The sequence below is a fragment of the Sprattus sprattus genome (assembly GCF_963457725.1).
Source record: "Sprattus sprattus genome assembly, chromosome: 5".
Taxonomy (NCBI): Eukaryota; Metazoa; Chordata; class Actinopteri; order Clupeiformes; family Clupeidae; genus Sprattus; species Sprattus sprattus.
This window is the reverse complement of record NC_137924.1, coordinates 43940859-43960480: the sequence shown is the minus strand read 5'-3', so window position 1 is coordinate 43960480 and position 19622 is coordinate 43940859. Positions and strand designations below refer to the sequence as shown.

Below are 19622 nucleotides of genomic sequence, written 5' to 3'. Positions count from 1 at the left end.
GGCGCTTTAGCGCTGATACAGACAACTGAAAAAACGTGAAAAAACGTAGAAGAAGACAAGAGGACATGGGTAAGCAGCCAGTAGACAAGCTACAATTAGCAACGTTTAGCCTAACCACATAGCTTACATTTAATCTGCACAGTAATACATTATAGTGGTTAATACAATCGGTATAGGTTATACAAAAATTAATTTGATTTTCTATTGATAATAAAGAGTTTGGAACAGTGCAACATGATATGTCTACGAGTTGTTTAAATGCCTTTGCTTTATTGAGAGGTTGAGCTTGAGCATTTCCCATGAGGCTTTGCTCTGACCATTCTACATTAATGAAGAAAAAAGCTAATTAAATCGCTGGCCAATTTATATTTGTGGTCATGAGAGTTATGTAACGTCTGAATAAAAAAGAATTACATCAAGATAGGAGGCTAAACAAAAATCAGTATGCTGGATTCATGAGCGTGAATTCGAGACCCACCACGAGTGTGAAGTAGAAGGAGAACAAGTGATGTATATATTGGTTGGCGCAATGACGTCATCGGGCGCGTGAATCCGTGCAGACGAACACCAGCTCCCGTACCGATTCAAATCTACTCACTTTTTACCCCAGACTTCGGTCGTTGCGGATAGAGAGTGCGGATAGAGAGTGCTCGTCTAAATGATAGGGCTATCTGTATTAGCTATCTGTATCAGATTGACAATCTAGGGTCCATGTAAACGAGGCTTTAGACGGATGTAACAGCCAACATAAGCATCACCTCACTTGCGCTAGTTAACGTTGCACTTCTCTGATGACCGTCCTGGCAAGTAACAATAGCCTACCGTTTGTTTAGCTACAGTAGCGAGCTAGACATCAACCTTTTGCCGAAAGGTAAACGGTCAAAGGTGTGGCTGTATTTCGCACAAAAAGATTCAAACAACCCGACGTACAGCAAGTGCAACAAAACAATGGACCCTTCCGTGACCACTCCCCAAAACGGTTACTGATCAATCATAGCATAGCAACGGTTACTAAGCTCGGGACCTCAGTCAAGCGAGCCATTTTGATGAATGGAAGTCAATGAGAGAGACGCCTGCTCGAGAAGAGAAAATGAAACGTTGCGCTTATTGGAATGTGTAATTCTGACAGCCGATATCCAAAAAGGCTGGAGGGAGGGGTAACATTTTATCCCTTCCCGAAACCCAAGACCCAGAGAGAGAAATGCCTGCTGTGGATCAAACAATGTGGACGACCCCCCCCATCAGCTGAATGTCAGCAACGTAAACAGAACAACAGTTAACAGTTAGCCTTAGCATTTGTCTGTCTACAAACACGGCATGTAATGTCGTGGTTGTAGCCTATATAAGCATATTGCAGACCCTTTTGCCTGCTTCGATCTGAGATCTTGCCGTTTTTCCAAAAAATGCTTGTGATTTCTTTGGGTAGAGCTGAAATTGACACGGTTGAAAACATGTTGCCACGCCATTCATACCAATGCTGAGAACCTGGGAAATGTGAATGCTTGACTGATATAGCAACCGTTGCTAAGGGGGGCGGAGTTTGCGGAAGGGTGGGTCCATTGCGTGTAAAGGGGGGAGAAAGGCAAGAGTCAAAAGCAGATCAGCAACCACAGACTGAAGACTAGACAGAGATGCCAGCAAAACTTAACCTATTCTCTTAAAGGGGCAGTACAAGTTCACATAGTCAGTGTGTTCAAATAACAAGATTAAACAAGAAATAGAAAAGATTGGTTTATACCCATCAGAAAATGGGGAGATTTCAAAATAATAAATTTTTGACTCAGAAGGCAAATATGCTCATATTTCTGCAAAATAATTGCTGAAGTTTGAAGCTGTAGTGTGTACAGAGTGATTGTGGGTTTTGTATTTATTTAAGTATACTGTAAACTGTTGCTAACAGTTCATATATTGTTGAAGTTAAAAAGTTTGAAGCCAGGTGTTTTGTATTTATATTTATAGTATACTTTAAACAGTTAATATATTGTTCAATTTGAAGAAAACTAAATTGAGTATCGTTCAGGCACCGGTATTGTTTTAAAAGTATAGTTTTAGCACGGGTATCTGAAAGAAGCCAAACGATACCAATCCCTATGTAGGCGTGTATGTGTGTGTGTTTAGAGGGGGTGTGTCTGTCTCTGTCTCTAGAGGGGTATAGAAGTATGTTTGTGTGGGTGGGGGACAAATGAGAAAAAAGGCTCAACACACAAACACACAAATCTGTCCCTCCTTTCTGGCCACAGCATCTCTCAGGTAAAGATATCCACACAAAGTCCCTTTCCATTTCCCACACACACACACACACACGTCTCACAATCTCAGCATGTTTCACACGCTCACCTCTCTCTATCCAGTTTGTCGACCGACACAGACACAGACACAGACAGACAGACAGACAGACAGACAGACAGACAGACAGACAGACAGACAGACAGACAGACAGACAGACAGACAGACAGACACAGACAGAGGAGAGCGAGCTGCTGACACAGGAAAGTGAGCTGGAACTCTTGTTGCATAAGCAGGGCAGGAGGGGGGATTATAAAAAGCAGAGCACTTGGCTACATCCACACAGGGCTACAGGCTGGAGCTACTTTACACAACACCCTCACCCAGATCCCTGCCACAGGCCAAGGCCTGCGCGTCATCACAGCTGTGGCGCTCCACTTGGCTACATCTGGGTCAAGTTGATCGTGCTAACCCTTGCATTCCCACCCATTCAACACAAGTCTCAGCAGATAAACTCAGAAAGAAGAAGATAAAAAAAAGCAGTTACAATTTTTTTAAACAAATAAATCAAGAAAAACATTCCAGGAAATACATAACAAATGAAAAAAATTGAAGCATTTTGACATACACTAAACCAAAAGAGATTTACACCTCTCACACAGATTGCTTCTCTGTTCCCACTCAATTCACATAGTGGGAGTGTGTCCACATGAAGCCAGTGGCTCATACAGCAACTCCTTGACCCAACCTAGAACAAGTTGCCATACCAGGCCCATGTCGTCGTCACACACACACACACACACACACACACACACACACACACACACACACACACACACACACCTCCCCTGAATCCAAACCCATGGACCCACCTGACCAGTTCTGAGATTAGAATATTGCTCTGAGGCTTCCATACTCAAGTATGTGCTAAAAAGGCTGCTAGGCCATTTGCTGGGCTTCGCCCGCCCCTATTGACCTAAACTCCTCTTTCTCGGTCTGAGTGTGTTAACTTTTGTGTGTGTGTGTGTGTGTGTGTGTGTGTTCCTTAACACCTTCGTCATTGTCTAGTATGACACACAGCTCCCAACACCAGTAACCTTTCTCTAACATTCTGCTGACAGAGGATCAATTATTAACATGAGCTGAGGCCCATGCACGCTCAGAGAGGAGGACACAGCTCCAGAACATACAAATGGCCCTTTCCAGGAAGCCCTGCTACTTGTGCGAGAGTTGACCAGATCACCTCCATACGTGCTCCTTCCACCCAAAGCCAGGGCAACACCAGATCCAACACATAAAGCTCAACAAGTAGACCTAGCCTAGTGGGCCACACACAGACTGTAGAAAGGAGAGCAATACCAACCAGGTGTTTAAGTCATTAGATTGGACAACTGTATGGGAAAATAAATAATTAAATAAATACAAAATTAAAATAACTCAGGGCTCCAAGTTGAATAAGCTTCAGGACATGGGATCAACAGTTGGTAACGAGAAATAGTTCGACACTTGTTTCAGTGCAGAGACGTCATATGCTTGAACTGTGGGACGAGAAACACATGCATCATGTACACTTCTATCGCTCCACACACACACACACAATGACACAAACAAACTTCACACAAATCGCTCCGACACTGCCGGCCATGCAACGTCAGAGAGCGGAGGGATTAAAAGCGACAAAGAAGCTAAACGCAGTGCTGGGACAAGGCCTACCCCACATCTATAATCCTAACCGTATTCATTAGCAGCTTAAAGAGACAGGCTAAGACCGACCGACCAACCAACCTAGGCTCTTCAGGTGTTCTGGAACTGTTGCGAGTCCTGCTCCTCGGCCAGCAGCTACAGCTTGGCAGTACCCACATCATAGGTCACAGGTATAGAATGAATGGAAGCAGAAGGCATACTAAAATATAGCCTCATTCCACGGTAGAAGGCTCTGGAGAAAGGAGCTCACCAAGAGACAGAATTTAAATGCAAATTTCACAATGTGAGCATTCCACCAAGACCAAGCCACATAACTCACCGAGTGTTAATCTGCTACTGAATACCCCTGAGGGCTCTAAGCAGTGACATGGTTCAAATGGCAAAGGGGAGTGTATATAGTGAAGGTCCACACCCACCCACCCCACACAGACAACTACACATTCCAGAGACTTCCAGCAGGTGATTCACACATGCCCATAAGGTTCTTATGGGGACTCAATGAAAAGGAGTGACTGACATATTGGTGCCCAAAGGTCGGCACAAGTTACTGCCCAATTCAGTTCAGTTCGATTTAATTTATATATGAATGTCATTGTTTACAATACATTTATTTGCTGCTGCAGTTGGCTTAGATCACCAAACAGCTGGAAAAAATTAGGGCTGACCAATTTTTCAGCTTAACACGCGTCACCCACATAAAAAAAACTTTGACAACATCAGCAAAATAATCATCCCTTCATAACTATTCAGAGAAAGCGCTGGATCTACATAATAAACACATTCACAACTCGCATTCAACCACTTAGACTGAACCAAAACTGCTGAAATCAGTCCCACTATGAGGCCAACCTGATACCTGAAAACACACATTTGTAGCTACCAACCCACTCAGCATAACATTCAGCAAAGCACTGAATGCACCACCACTTTCACTGATCTTCATTCACTGATGCTTTTCAAAGTTCCTTTAAAACAATTATTGCGGCAATTATTTTGATTTGTGGTAACAGCTAAATGTACCTGGCCATTGGTGGTACTAAGAGTGTAGGTATGACATTTGTAAGTCAGCGGCCGACATGAAATATTGTCCCCAACTCTGGACTGGAATGACAAATGGGAGTGATACAGGCAAAACAAACAAACAGACAACACAAGGCAGGAGGGGGAGAAGAGAGGACATGTCCCTGTAACTTAAAAACCTGCAAGTCAAACGGACAAATGTTCAGTCGGCCAACTGAGCTGTTGGCATGTGAGCCAAAGGCCAGGGGAGCTTGGCAGCAACTGTGTTGGCATGCAGGCTAGTGCAACTTGCAGGGGGTAGAGGGGAGGTGGGGAAAGGAAGAGGGAGGGAACACGTGAAAGAGAGGGGGGAGAGAGGGAGATAGAGTGAATGAGTAAGAGAAAGAGTAAGAGAAAGACAGACAGACAGGGGGTATGGAAACCATAGAGTCTGATAAACATCTCCCATTTCGAGCTCCACTGCTGGAATGGTGGATCACTGCCAACCAGGAATGAGATGCGGAGGAATCCGATGCCTCTTTATCTCAGTTGTACCTCATGTACCAGAGAACCTGACAGCTGAAACACAGGCTGCGAGCGCAAGTGAGTGTCTTGGCACAGGGATGTGGCCACACGACCCCTTACATGAAAACAAAGGCAAGACAGCCTAAAAGGTAACGCTCCATCGCAACAATGCAGCTCTACTGGACTGTAATAACAGCCGCACATTACACAACAAATGGTTATTTACAAGATTCTTTATGAGGTTATGGGTGTGACTTTATGAAGTCTATGTTATAGTATGGTACACAGAACATGGTTCCTACCTACTTACTCAATAAACTAAACCATCCCGTCTCAGATCATACTGACAATTCTCAACTTGACTGATACACAAGTAGGTCAAGGCTAAAACAGCCATTACATTGGCCTTAAGTCTGTCAAGATGAGAGTAAAAAGGATTGGTAACATGATAGAACTCACGTGGACCATATGGTTTTCAATATCGCCGCTTGAAAAATGAGTCTTGGTGAACCTAAACACCAAACACGTGTTGCAACGTCTAAACAAGGTGTTACATTTACGACCAATCGGTCAATGAATGCATACCAGACACAGTGTATACATTAGCTTCAACATAGACGAACTGTTCCGTTACATAACTACATAGTTGTGTTGCTATTTTATGAAAATGGCGCGTTATGAGTCTGATAATATGACAGCGCTGCAAGATTACATGGACCATACGTTATGTAACAAGAGTCCCCTTGACGCCTAGCCTACCCATTCCAGTTAGCAAGAACTGCACCTTGAAATAACCAACCAGGACACTATGAGCTGAGGTTTACTAACGGTTGATGTGCCACATACTTTAAAGGCTAATCAAGTAGTCTAATGTCAACACAGGCTTTAATGTACCCACTAATCTAAAGAGCACTGTCGATAGGATGACAAACTTCATAAAAAAGGCCACGAAGTTCAAAAGTTACAAGATATATAACTAGAATTCTAAACATAAGGGATAACCGTTGTGTTACTCCAAAACTAACATCATTTAACTTTGCATGCTAATCACAAATGCAAGAAAAACAACAACACTACAAGAAAAAAACGCCTCAACATCTAGATCCATGAAAACGTACTTACTGTAACATATTTGTTTCCGAGCTAAAAAGGTAAATAAATGATGTTACCTTGTTATTTACAACGGTATGACCAACTATTGTTAATGGAGCTTGGATGGCTATCTAACGTCGGCGTGCTAGATTCAGGCAAAACTCCGTATCCCGCAACTATGTTAGCATTCCGCAAATCTTGTTTTCTCATGTAAATAACGGTTATACGTTCTCCCTCAATAACCGTATTTCGCATGGGATTTAGTCTTTCAGTAACGATTTAGCCAACTAATCAGAGAGTATACTTTTAGATCAGACAAAGCCTTTTCCATCAAGGTTAACTTATGGCTGCAACAGGCCGCGCTACACTGATGCTATATAGGGGACGCGACAATCTAGCTAGCTAGCTGGCGATAGCATGTTAGCTGACTTTAAACTATCAGTTCTGGTCTAGCAATAACTACCTAACTGCCTTTCAGTACATACTTTTAGATATCTGTGTAGGCCCAATGCAATCATCTGTTCACTAACAGTTACTCTATTATCAGTTTGTGAAGACATTATGATTTCAGAAAATATTGAAACTGTTGAAGATGTCAGTTCCTGACCTAATGTTGGTGACAACGCTCGATATAACAATGGCTAACTAACGTTAGCTAACATGCTTCTGTCCGAGAATAAAGCAAAAGACGTCGGTTCGCAAATAACGTTAAGACTAAATATCTAACGTCACCAGATTAATGTAAGATGACATACTAAATTGCTTACGTCTAGATAGCTAGCCTACTGATAGATTTTATTCAGTGGACAAAGAATAGCTAACGTTAACGTTACTGAACGATTGAATAACGTTGGCTACATCCAAGTCCTAGCTTGCAAAACAAACACGGAATCTGGAAAGGTACAGCTAACAGATAAATATCAACTGAAGGTTGCCAATGCTGACAACCGATGTTTAAAATAGCTTGATATTCTTACCTGGCATGTTTTATCTTGTGGGGCTTCTCAAAATCTCTACGAAGCTTATTCCAAACACAATGTGTGGCACGGTAATTCACTTGCAGCAGGACAGCTACCGCTAGCTAGCGTTGACTAAATGCATTACGAACACGATGGTCATGTGGTCACAGCTTAAACAAACATTCAACGTTGCCACCTCCTCCTTCGAATGCTCCTTTCACAACACGCACACATGCGTGGCTTCCTCGAAGAGAATGGCACATTTGTGGCACATAAACTAAAATTAAAAGTCAATTGATAATATCACAGACACCCAACTTAACAAACATAAACGGTGGCAGTGTAAAGGCAAGACACGATTGGCCTAAACTCATAAGATGTATGAAAGACTAGAAGGATCACCCCCATCGACTTGCACAAAACAACGCTGTTGTCCTTTGTCGTGGCCAACTCCAGATTGTAACCTCCTCAATAAATAGACTAAATAAATAAATGTGCAAATTCCTGTTATGTTGCATATATTTCCAGGGTTTAAAGTTATAAAGGTAAAGATAGAAAAGTTAATATTTTTCGAATGATTCGTTTCAGTAAATGTGTTCCCATTTAAAATTGTATTCATTAACACCCAAAGCAAATACGTGTTGAACATGATCAAATCGATACGATTCCACTATCGAGTCGAAACAACAAACATGTTGCCTTTGTGCTACGTTGTATAGACTACCTGTCATGAAGCTGCGAATAGCCTACTCACCAAGTTGACGGTATCAACAACGATTTCAACCAGAGCTACCTATGCCTTGAAAATAACTATCAGCAGCAGTTACAAGGCGGTCTGACCAGTCAGGTTATCAAGAACAAAAGGAGCAATACAATCATAGAAATCCCGTTACAATTGATGCAAATGTACCTCTTTTCTTTACTGTTTTGTCCAAACAGCTGCGCATTTCTAAAAAAAAAAAATGTGCCACAACGGCAGGCAGGAAACAGTCACGTGATTACAGTTGTGCAAGTGTACCGACTGGTGATTGGTAGTTTTACTTTTCAATCAACATGGATATTGACATAATTTTATTACAACCACAATACTACACCATTCACAGAGAAAATGTCATAGGGAATAATATCATGTTAACTGTGTAATTTGTTCAAGTTTTACTTGACTTTTCAAGAGCAGTGATCAAATTTCTTCTTTTGTTGAACTCAGGCCTCGTGAAAAAAATGCATGCGGATTGTTAGCGCCCTACTTTCCTTAGTTTTCAGTAACAGAATTTCCTTAGTTTTCGGCGGTGAAACCAATAGGCTATTATAGGCTACCTGTTTTACAATACGTCTATTTCACCAGCTGTATTGGGTAACGTACAGGCTATATTAACCTTAACCCCTCTTAACCCTAATCCTAACTTTAATCCTTCCATTTCTTTAATTTAGAGAAACATTTCAATTTTCAACAAATTGACCTATGATGACAATGACGCTAACACGCTATTACTGTAAATGCTCACTGCTGAGCTCTAACATATTTCAGACAGGTAATCGAGGGGACATTTTGCTATTTGATATAGCACACAGGCCTCCAACGATTTTCGAACAACTCGCTTAGCTGCACTGTATTCTGTGTCCAACAAGTGGCGCCCAACTCAAATGTTCCAACCTCCCCCAAAGTGCTGGAGTGTAGGCCTAATGAACGTCACCACCTCTTAAAGTGGGCAGATGTTAAGTGTGTAGGTTTACACGTGCTGCAGAGACACTCACAAAAAAGTGACCTTTTCAGACACACCGACCATTTTGTTACTCTCTACTCATCCTTACCGCCCACATGGGGCTGTTATTCAGATTATTATAACCACGTGTGAGTGTGAGGGTGACAGCAGGTCACTACTGCAGCGCACATGAGTTAGTGTTGTTTGATTTGTATGTGTGTCTCTCTGTCTGTCTGTGTGCTGTAACTGACAACTACTCACTAAGGGAGTCACTAAGATTTTCCATAGAGATGACAGGGAAAGGCAAGATCACTTTAAAGACGATGCCATGGGACTAACGATACCCAAATAGCCTCCATGTTCCCAAAGGTAGTGGAAAGCTTGGAGGACTTCTGGAGGTAATCCTGCTTATGCCAACACAGGACAGGCAGATTTATACTCCCCTAGTGGCCGATTGAGTCACACTGAAAACAGTAAGACACGGCCTGGATGACTGCTGGGGTGAATGTGAGTAATGGCCCTTTTGTCCACTTCCAGCCGTCGTCTGCTGGAGAGAGAGGGGCCTCTTTGCGATATAGCTCCATATAGAAGCCATTTATTATAGTAACTGTGGGGAGCCTTGCCCCCTTATTCCCTCCCTCTACACTTTTTCTTGCAAAAAAACTACCTCCACCACCGCTACCCCATCCCCTCACACACATGCAAGCACTCACATACATATATACAGTATATATGTGCATAAATGAAAGTAAATGGCCCCTAAACACAGACTAAATCGAGAGTACAAATAATTGTATCAAATTTTGATTAGAAATATGGACTGGTGGAGAGGAGCACATGGTGGAAAATATGTGAATGAAAACTCAATAGTCTGTGTGTGAATAAAATCAACAATCAGTATAACCATTATAGTAAGGTTCAGGACTTCAGATCCAGATCTGAAAAGAAACGTTTTTACCTGATCAAAAACCCATAAATCAGTCACAACAAGCAATAGAAGGGAGAGAAAGAAAGAAAGAAAGAAAGAAAGAGAGGGAGGGGAATGGTTTTAGAACCTTGCTAGGGTGTCTGCGTATTCCTCCCAACAATTTCCCAGCACACAGCCTGGGGCCACTCAGGGCACAAATTAGGCCGGGGAGGGGGGGTTTCTGAGGGCATAGTCATGGTGGGTGGAGGAACACAATGTTGATCATACATCTAAATGAAAAATGGAAGGTGTGTGTGTGTCTGTGCATGTGTACAGGGGTGGGGGTCCACTGCCTGAGGTGGGGACCGGAGGCACAGGAAAGGCAGGGGCGGAAGACACACACACAGAGACACACACACACACACATAAACACACATACGTTTGCATGTATAGACATACACACTTCATTTAAAAACACCCAAGTCTGTCTACACACCCACAATCTCAGCCATACATTCACAGACAGGAAGGCACATATTGGAGCTCACGTACGCATTTTGCACTTACACACTCACACCCCCTCAGATACACACCCACCCACACACACACATTCTCTCTCACACACGCTTCTGCAGACTCATTGAGGAAGTTAGCCATGACATGCAGTGAGTTGTCATCAGCACCGCAGGACAGCAGTTGAGGAGTTTGCCGTGTAATGGTGAACAGGTTGGGCCTGGAAGCTTGCAGTTGGGAAACAACAGGGTGCTGGAGGCCATTTTGAAACATTTGGTATTGATTTCCAAATTAGTATTTTATGTGTTCACAGTAAGAAATGGCTGTGATTTAATGACTTATAGCTTTAGGTGTCTCCTCGAGAGGTAGAGATGTATCACACAGTGACAGATCATCCTGTCACCTGACTGGTTGACGTCCTGTCTGAGTAGAGAGGAAGAAAACACTGCCTGTGTACAGACCTGTCACGAGACTCTGTCAAAACAAATATTCAAAAAGGCAAAGATAAGAAATAGGACAGAGAAAGGGAGACAAACATGGAGACAGTTGCTGAACATATTTTTTGCAAAACGAAATCCATTTCATTAACAACAAAAACATGAAAGAACAGGGTCAGAGGAGAGAGAAAAGGTGGAGGTATGGAGGTTGGTCTGTGGGTGAGACCTGTGATTCAATGTGGGAGTACCACAGCATCTATAATGGCTTCCAGATTTGGCCAAGGTAAATTGGTTTAGAAATACTACAGGGCTTGGAGAAACAAATCCACAAAGGGCTTCTGTCTCTCTCTCCCCTCACTATCTCTGTTCCTATCTCTCTCTCTGTCTCAGAAAAGTTCTCTCTGAATGGTGGTAACAATCCCCTGAACACCCACGAGGGCACATATCCTCTATGTGTGTGTGTGAGTTTGTGTGTGTGTGTGAGTTTGTGTGTGTGTGTGTGTGTGTGTGTGCGCGTGTGTGTATGAGAGAGCGAGAGAGAGAGAAGGAGCGCGGGGGAGGAGAGAGAGAAAAGTTTATGTGTGAGTTAGAGGTTAATGTGTGCTCTCAATCAAAGTCAGCAGGGAGAAATCAGAGCTCGTAGTCCTAAAGAACTCTTGTCTGCCATCCACACTCACACACTCAATCACCTACTAACAGACACGCTCACACACATGCACAACTAAACACTGGTGCACAGTTCTGAAATGAGCAAAAGCCAATAAGCCTATGTATGCATGGTGTATAATAAAAGCTGTTGTTCATTTCAAGTTCTGAGTTTATCCACCATAAAAACATAGATTACACTGTAAAAAAAAAAATCGTAAAAAAACGGTTTTTTTCCGGCAGCTGGGGTGCCAGAAAAATACCGTAAAATAACAGAAAATTACTGTACCGTAAAAAAACGGTTTTTTTCCGGCAGCTGGGGTGCCAGAAAAATACCGTAAAATAACAGAAAATTACTGTACCGTAAAAATACGGTTATTTCCCGTAATTAAAATACAGTTTTTAGTTGTAATTTTACCAAGATTTTCCCTTATTTTCAGGTTTTTTAACATTAAATAACAACATTTTCACATTTTAAAACAATTAAATGACCTAGAAAAACGGTAAATAAACGTTGTATTACGAACATTATTCGTAATACAACATTTATTTTCCATTTTTCTAGGTCACTTAATTGTTTTAAAATGTGAAAATGTTGTAATTTAATGTTATTTTACGGTATTTTTTCTGGCGCCCCAGCTGCCAGAAAATTACCGTTTATTATAATTTTTAGTGTATAGTCACTTACCTGATCTTTCAGCCTTTGAGAATATGCCTCTCTCTATCACTTGTTCACACACTAAATCCATTTATTGGTCTCATAATTACAGAAATGTGCTGTTAAATTAAATTACCCATGAAGATGGTAGATTAACATTGTTATACGGGTAATAATGCTTACATTTACAGAAATGTGCTGTTATTAGTTGGTTTTAATGGCATTATTTGTTTAAAAATCCTGTATATAATTTTTTATGAGATGTAATATAATAGTATACAACAATAATTTGATTAATCTTTAAAAACTAGTTAAAAAAAATGAATATTTAAAGCACTTTCAACTTAAAAAAACTATACTCACCTAATAACACAATAATTATTTTAATTTTAAATGGTTTAAACCAGTTTTTGGCCAGTCGGAAAAGGCGCTTAAATGAATTGTGTTTGAACAAGACTAAGCTGAGAACAACTACAATTTCCCATTCTCTGTATTTTTATTCTGTATATATATATAAAAAAAAACTAACAGGTAACCATACAGCAACTGGTTCTGAAACAAACAAAAACAAATTCAACTGAATTGGAAATGAAAGAAAAAAAGTAAAAAAAAAAAACTAAACAAAAATCCACAGACTCTTGATATCTTCTAATATAATTTCCAACTCGACTGCAAATGTAAATGTTTTTTTTTTCAATAAGGCCCAATACATCAGCCCTTCATCTCCAAGTGGCATAGCAATCTTGTCACTTCTTGCGACGATCAGCTACTGCTGGGCAGCTCCGCTTGGGTGTCCAATGCACACAATGCTAGGCTGGTGGCCTCTCGATGAATCAGGATTCTCAAGCAATGATGAAATGCTCGTTCTAGGCTGTAACACAAAACGTTTGAATTACTACATTATTAAACCAGCATGGGGAGGAGACCACAACACAACATCAGGAGGTTCAGTGATGCAACCAATAAGTCATAAGACACAAACATACTTGCACAAAGTCCATGAGGTAGGAAATGGCTGATTTAACACTGCAGCGACTCCATCCAGCCCCTCGTCCTGATGGCATTGGTGGAAGAAGGTGTATGAGCATCTGAAGTGCTTTGAAGCAAAGCATGTCTACATGAAAATATTAGAATCCAAATTAGATATCTACCATTACACAAGGTTAAAGTGCATATGACACCTAAAAAAAAAAGGTAAACGGCATATAATTATCAAGACTATACATAAAACATAGTACTTTGAAGTCATGTGTAAACCCGATGATTGAAAAATTAGGTTTGTACACGATTTCAAAGTGTGGTTTTCGCGACGCTCTTCGGCAAGCAGTGCCGGCTTACCTGAAACCTGAAGTCTGTGGCAGAAAATTGCTCAAAATTGCTGAATTCTTCACCCTCCATCGATAGCTGTGTGGTGTGGGAACGAATGAAGTCTACCACCACTGACATCACAGGGTCACCTGGCAGTAGACCTCATTCGTTCCCACGCCACACAACTAGCGATGGAGGTTGAAGAATTCAGCAATTTTGAGCAATTTTCTGCAACAGACTCAAGCAGAGATGAGATTGAGGAAGACTTCGATCCGGATCAGTTTGTAAAGGTGATTGTGAGCATTGAGCCGTATCTGGAAGACGAGCCAGCAGAAGAGCCGAGTTCTGACAGTGATGACATAGAAGTTAGCTAGCCTCGCTGCTAATAAGTATAACGCCCCCCTCATTGAGGCAGATGTACCGTTTGCCTCCAGTCTCTTACAGTACCTTGCGTAAGTATTCACCCCCTTGGATGTTTTACCCTTTTATGGCTTTTATAAATCAGTCATGGTCAATATAAGTTTGCTTTTTGGACAAAAAAATTCACAAAATAGCTCTCTTTAATGTCAAAGTGAAAATATATTTCTACACAGTTATGTAAATTAAATACAAATATGTAATGAAAATAAGTGCTTGCATAAGTATTCACCCCCTTTATCACCCCCTTTGTATAGACTGACCTATTTCAACAGAGGTCCAGCCAATTGGTGCTAGAAGTCTCACAATTTGTGTAATGGGGGTCAGTGTGCAGTGAATGTGTCTCAAGTGATTGTAGTATAACGACACCTGTGTCTGGAAGGCCCATTCACTGGTCAGTATTCAGTAATCAGTATTACTGGCTATTGTTAAACCATTAAGACCCAAGATCACTCTAAGCAACTCAGAGAAAAGGTTGTTGAAAAGTATAAGTCAGGGGAAGGATACAAAAAAATGTCCAAGGCACTAAACATCCCCTGGAATTCTGTTAAATCCATCATCAAGAAATGGATGGATTGTGGCACAGGCCGTCCTCACAAACTGAGGGGCCGTTCAAGAAGGAGACTAGTAAGATAGGCCACCAATAGACCTATGACTACTCTGAAGAAGTTTCAAGCTTCAGCAGTTGAGATTGGAGAAACTCTGCATACCACCACTGTTGCCTTGGTTCTTCACCAATCTAAGCTTTATGGAAGAGAGCCACTGTTGAAAAAAAGGATCGACTACAGTTCGCCAAAAGGCATGTGGAAGTCTCCATGGTCAAGTGGAAGAAGGTTCTGTGGTTTGATGAGACCAAAGTGGAGCATTTTTTCAACAGTGGCTCTCTTCAATGAAGCTTTGATTGGTGAAGAACCAAGGCAACAGTGTTGGTATGCAGAGTCTCTCCCATACCAGCTGCTGAAGCTTGAAACTTCTTCAGAGTAGTCATAGGTGTCTTGGTGGCCTCTCTTACTAGTTTCCTTCTTGCATGGTCACTCAGTTTGTAAGGACGGCCTGATCTAGGCAGATTTACACATGTGCCATATTCCTTCCATTTCTTCATGATGGATTGAACAGAATTTCAGGGGATGTTAAGTGCCTTGGACATTTTTTTGTATCCTTCCCCTGACCTGTACTTTTCAATAACCTTTTCTCTGAGTTTCTTAGGGTGATCTGTGGTCTTCATGTTGTAACAGTAGCCAGGAATACTGATTACTGAATACTGACCAGTGAATAGACCTTCCAGACACAGGTGTCGTTATACTACAATCACTTGAGACACATTTACTGCACACTGATCCCCATATCACTAATTGTGAGACTTCTAGCACCAATTGGCTGGACCTCTGTTGAATTAGGTCAGTCTATATAAAGGGGGTGATAAAGGGGGTGAATACTTATGCAATCACTTATTTTCATTACATATTTGTATTTAATTTACATGACTGTGTAGAAATATATTTTCACTTTGACATTAAAGAGAGCTATTTTGTGATTTTTTTTGTCCAAAAAGCCAACTTATATTGACCATGACTGATTTATAAAAGCCATAAAAGGGTATAACATCCAAGGGGGTGAATACTTACGCAAGGTACTGTAGCTCTTTCACAGCTGTTGTTTGTTAGGTCAGCCATTCTAAATACGTGAAATACATTCCCTATTTAATGGAAAGAGAGCAATGCTTCCAGCATTACTTCACAGCAAATTACTTTAGTTGTCATTTCAAGCTTGCTGGAGAAGGCACTCTTGTGCGACACACATTCTGCACCCACTTCTCGCGTACTTCCTCGTCTTTTGGAAATTTGAAAAGGCTAAAAGAATGGGAACTGACGTTCGAGCAATATGCTGCAACACACCGTGAAGGCATATTTACAACTGAGAAAATAGCCGGTGGCTCCCTGAGAAAATGTGTTTTCTGTCAGGAAAAATGGCGACCAAGTGCAACAGAGTACCTCCGTTTAAGTAATTTAAGTTTTTTAACGCAGGGTGGTAGTGAGTCGCTTGGGAAGTCGGTAGCTCAGTGGCGCTGCATTCAAATGATGATTTTAACAAGTCAAATGTGTATATTTTTCCTCAACATATATATATCGATTGTGAAATACCACCTTCGTTCTATTTATTAAAAAAAAATAGTATTGAGGTGTCATATGCACTTTAAGTTATCTTGAACAATTAAACTGGCTTCAGTTATTATCCATTGCATAAAAGTTATAAGTGCATTTCCCCCCTATCTTTCTGAATGCGAACCAACATACCATCACTGTTGTTCCTGGTGGTTGAAGGATTTTCCAGATCCTCAGACAACTCCAACGCAGCAACCTTCATTAGCTTAGGGATGATGTTCATCTGCCATTTGCGAAGGAAAAGATCAGCTTTCCCCTCAAACTGGCTATCGAAGTCAAACTAAGATGTACAAAGATAAATATTCCATCCAATTTATTCATTTGAATTTACAGGCTATATTTACTGAGATATTGGGGGGGGGGGGGGGGTAAGTGTTCCTTTTCATGGGTTGAAGGTAGAGAGTGGACATGAGGCATCAGTCAATAATACCAAAAATACAATGGCCCTTATTTCTGAAACAATAAACATTTGGTACATCAGTAAAATGTGGGGTGGGAAGGTAACACTTACATATCCCTCATTGTGTTCCTGGATTTTGACACTCAATTTAGGAAACGTGGTGACAACATTCTTGTCAAGACGCACCTTGTCATCACTGGATGGGTAACTGAAAATAACAGACAGCATCAACCAAACCATTTCTAAACACACATTGAAGAGTTCAGAAGTCCACCTGACCTTTTTTGTGGTAAATTGGAAAAAACACAGCTGGCATGATTATCGTATAGTAGGCACTGAGAATATTTCCCTTTATATCATACCTAAATTTTTAAGTTTTTGCACCTGAACTCTTCAATTAGAAACATGTATTGCCATCAGTTATACTCACACTTCACATGTATTGACTAAAATATTAATTTTAAGTATGAGATATATAAGAACAACTTCCACTCCACTGTCAATACTTTTGAATCTCACACTTTGACAGTGTCGTCAACTTACAATCCTCATCTCTCCTCAAGATTGCTGACAGCAACCCTCACAAGTAGCACCCTGTTTTTTGTGCATATGGTACCAGATTTCTCATATTCTGTGAGTATGTTTGGAGCTTTTGATTGAATTAGTACTTTGAGTACTCCAATCCACTGTCGTCCAGCCTGTCATGGGAAGGTAGAAAATGTGTCTGTCTTGGCAGGGGAGGAGGCTGGAGAAAAACACAAACCAATACAAAAATGTATGAGCCATTGGTGCAGTTTAAAATCCCTAAACAAACATTTAAAACACATATTTTCAACAGGACTGCACAATTACTTAAAAAATTAGCAACAACTATTCAACCAAAGTTTTCTTATCTTACAGACTTACCGGACATATCAGTTGAATTTCTGCATCCGCTAGCTCAGAACCCGACCAGAAAAAAACAACTGAAATGTATCAAGTTCGTTGATGTCTGTGTTACGATCTGTATCAATAAACTCATTGAAGTCGGCATTATACATGAGAAATCAATCTATATATACACTTCAGAAGGTAGGCCATCTTGAGATTTTCATTCATCAAGTAATTCCTTCGCAGGTGGTAAACTATCTTGCAGATCTCTCTGCCATCTAGGTAGATAGATGCCAGTATTTTTTTTAAAGCTAGCCTCCATTTGCTGATAAAGAGAAGAAAAACAAGGTTTTAGTCATTATTCACTACAGTAAAAAAAACAAAAAAAAAACAGACAGCCACTTCTACCATTGCCATTGTTTTGCTAGCTTATCAAACCATGTAGCAAAATTAGATTGATAGATAGTGCCGTATTTGAGTAATTCAATCTTACCGAACTGTGTTTTATTTGAACCGTTCAAGGCCGGTTACTCTGTTGTAGAATTGAACAGAAAAAGAAAATGTAACAGGTCAGGAACAGACAATACAATGACCAATACTCAAGCTATGCATTCAAGTTCACAGGAGATTGCTCCCGATTCCATTGTGCCTTGTCTGTGGGGGGGAACTCGAACAAACTAAACTTAAAAGGCATTTCACAACCAAACAACACAATAACATGTAATGCTGGTGTGCCGTGAGACTTTTTCCCCCATAGAATACATAGATTGTGCTTCGAGAGAAAAGGGTTTGGGGAAAACTGATTTACACCACTGGCGTTGCCCCTGCTCTATGGTTATAATATAAAATGGAGCAAACTAGCCAACACGATATGCTAAATAGCTAGCCTTAAAGCTATGGCAAAAGAGTATCTATGATATGTGCTTAAAAGAGCCTTCGTCATTAGAAAACGCAATATGTTACTAGCCAGGTTTTTACTTTCTCTCACTCTGCATGTTTTCAATAGCAAATACAAAATGCCAACCAATTTTACAGATTAAATTATCCAGGTTGGCTAGCTAGCTAACTTGAACTGTACATGTTACCTTAGCTAGCTACTATGGCTTACATTACCTAACGACTACAAACTGAAGGTTGTTAGTGCAAGCTAGCTAGTCAAAGTTAGCCAGAGCCTCATATGGTGTTGGCTACACTCACATTACGGCCCCCATTCAGCACACCAACATGACAGCACGACAACCTATACACAATGAGCCTTTCATCGTCAAATACAATGCCAGGGTATTAAGCTTTTTATTTTTGAGAACTCAATTAAAGTACAAAGACATTTACCTTTAGTCTTCTGCTGTCGTGTGTCTTGTCAGTGTTGAAACTCCGTGGTGGTAACCAGTGCAAGAATGTTCTATTTGGGCGCGCGCAGACCCTACATCGGCCTCAATGCGGGAGGCGTATGAGAGCATAGACATAACACATGTATATGTCTATGTATGAGAGCATAATCTGTATGCTAACGGTATACTTTTAGCAGAGAGGCTAGCTAGCTTAAGCTACTATGGTACTTAATGGGGTTTTGGTCTACGCGAAATCAGCAACCTAAAATAATATTTGAGAGCCTTAGTTAAAACCACCAATACTGTGCACCATCCGTGTTGCACATAAACAACTAACCGAGTCAATGTAGACGTATAAAAAGTCGTGTAGATAGCTTAATTCACATCAAATATTTCCCACTAACAGGCTACACGCCGCCATCTTTGTTCAGTTTCGATATTTTTGAGTGACTCACTCTCAACCAATCAGAATGCTTGATTTCATCTACCCGTGTTACAACAGTAAATATACGTATTTCTAATGGGTTTTTTCTGTGTAAAACAACAGAAATATTCTGTGTTTTTACATTTACAGTGATTTCATGTTATTTTACATTTGTCATGTAAAATCACAGTTTCTTTTTGTAAAATGAATGGTATTTTAAAAATACAGAAAAAAACTGTAAAAAAAAACAGTAAAATTCTGTTTTATTACATTTTTTTTTTACAGTGTAGCCTAAATCAAACAGTAGAAATGATAATAGCCCTAGCATTAAAGAGCTGACTG

The 19622-nt window shown here is 40.7% G+C and overlaps 1 protein-coding gene and 1 long non-coding RNA gene across 4 annotated transcripts in view; both read right to left on the bottom strand.

Annotated features, from left to right (window-relative positions):
* LOC308364981 (polyadenylate-binding protein-interacting protein 2B-like) overlaps window positions 1-8463 on the bottom strand; it is an 18510-nt gene extending 10047 nt beyond the window's left edge. The window contains exons 1-2 of one of the 3 annotated variants that reach the window (XM_080838277.1): window positions 4250-4275; window positions 4012-4065 (exon numbers count right to left, since the gene is read on the bottom strand). Coding sequence is in view for 2 of the 3 variants with exons in the window: in XM_080838275.1 (XP_080694401.1) it covers window positions 8416-8452 (37 nt within the window). In the remaining variant the exon portion in view is untranslated. Of the gene's footprint in view, window positions 1-4011; window positions 4066-4249; window positions 4276-7523; window positions 7677-8415 lie in introns of those variants that run through there. The other 2 variants (XM_080838275.1, XM_080838276.1) reach the window with 2 other exon arrangements.
* A 4581-nt stretch (window positions 8464-13044) lies between these two features.
* Window positions 13045-17823, bottom strand: LOC308365267. The gene is made up of 5 exons (XR_013968651.1): window positions 17562-17823; window positions 16767-17400; window positions 16388-16478; window positions 13355-13482; window positions 13045-13239 (listed from the first exon to the last, which is right to left on the bottom strand). It is a non-coding gene; the product is annotated as an uncharacterized lncRNA (long non-coding RNA).
* Window positions 17824-19622: the final 1799 nt, after the last annotated feature.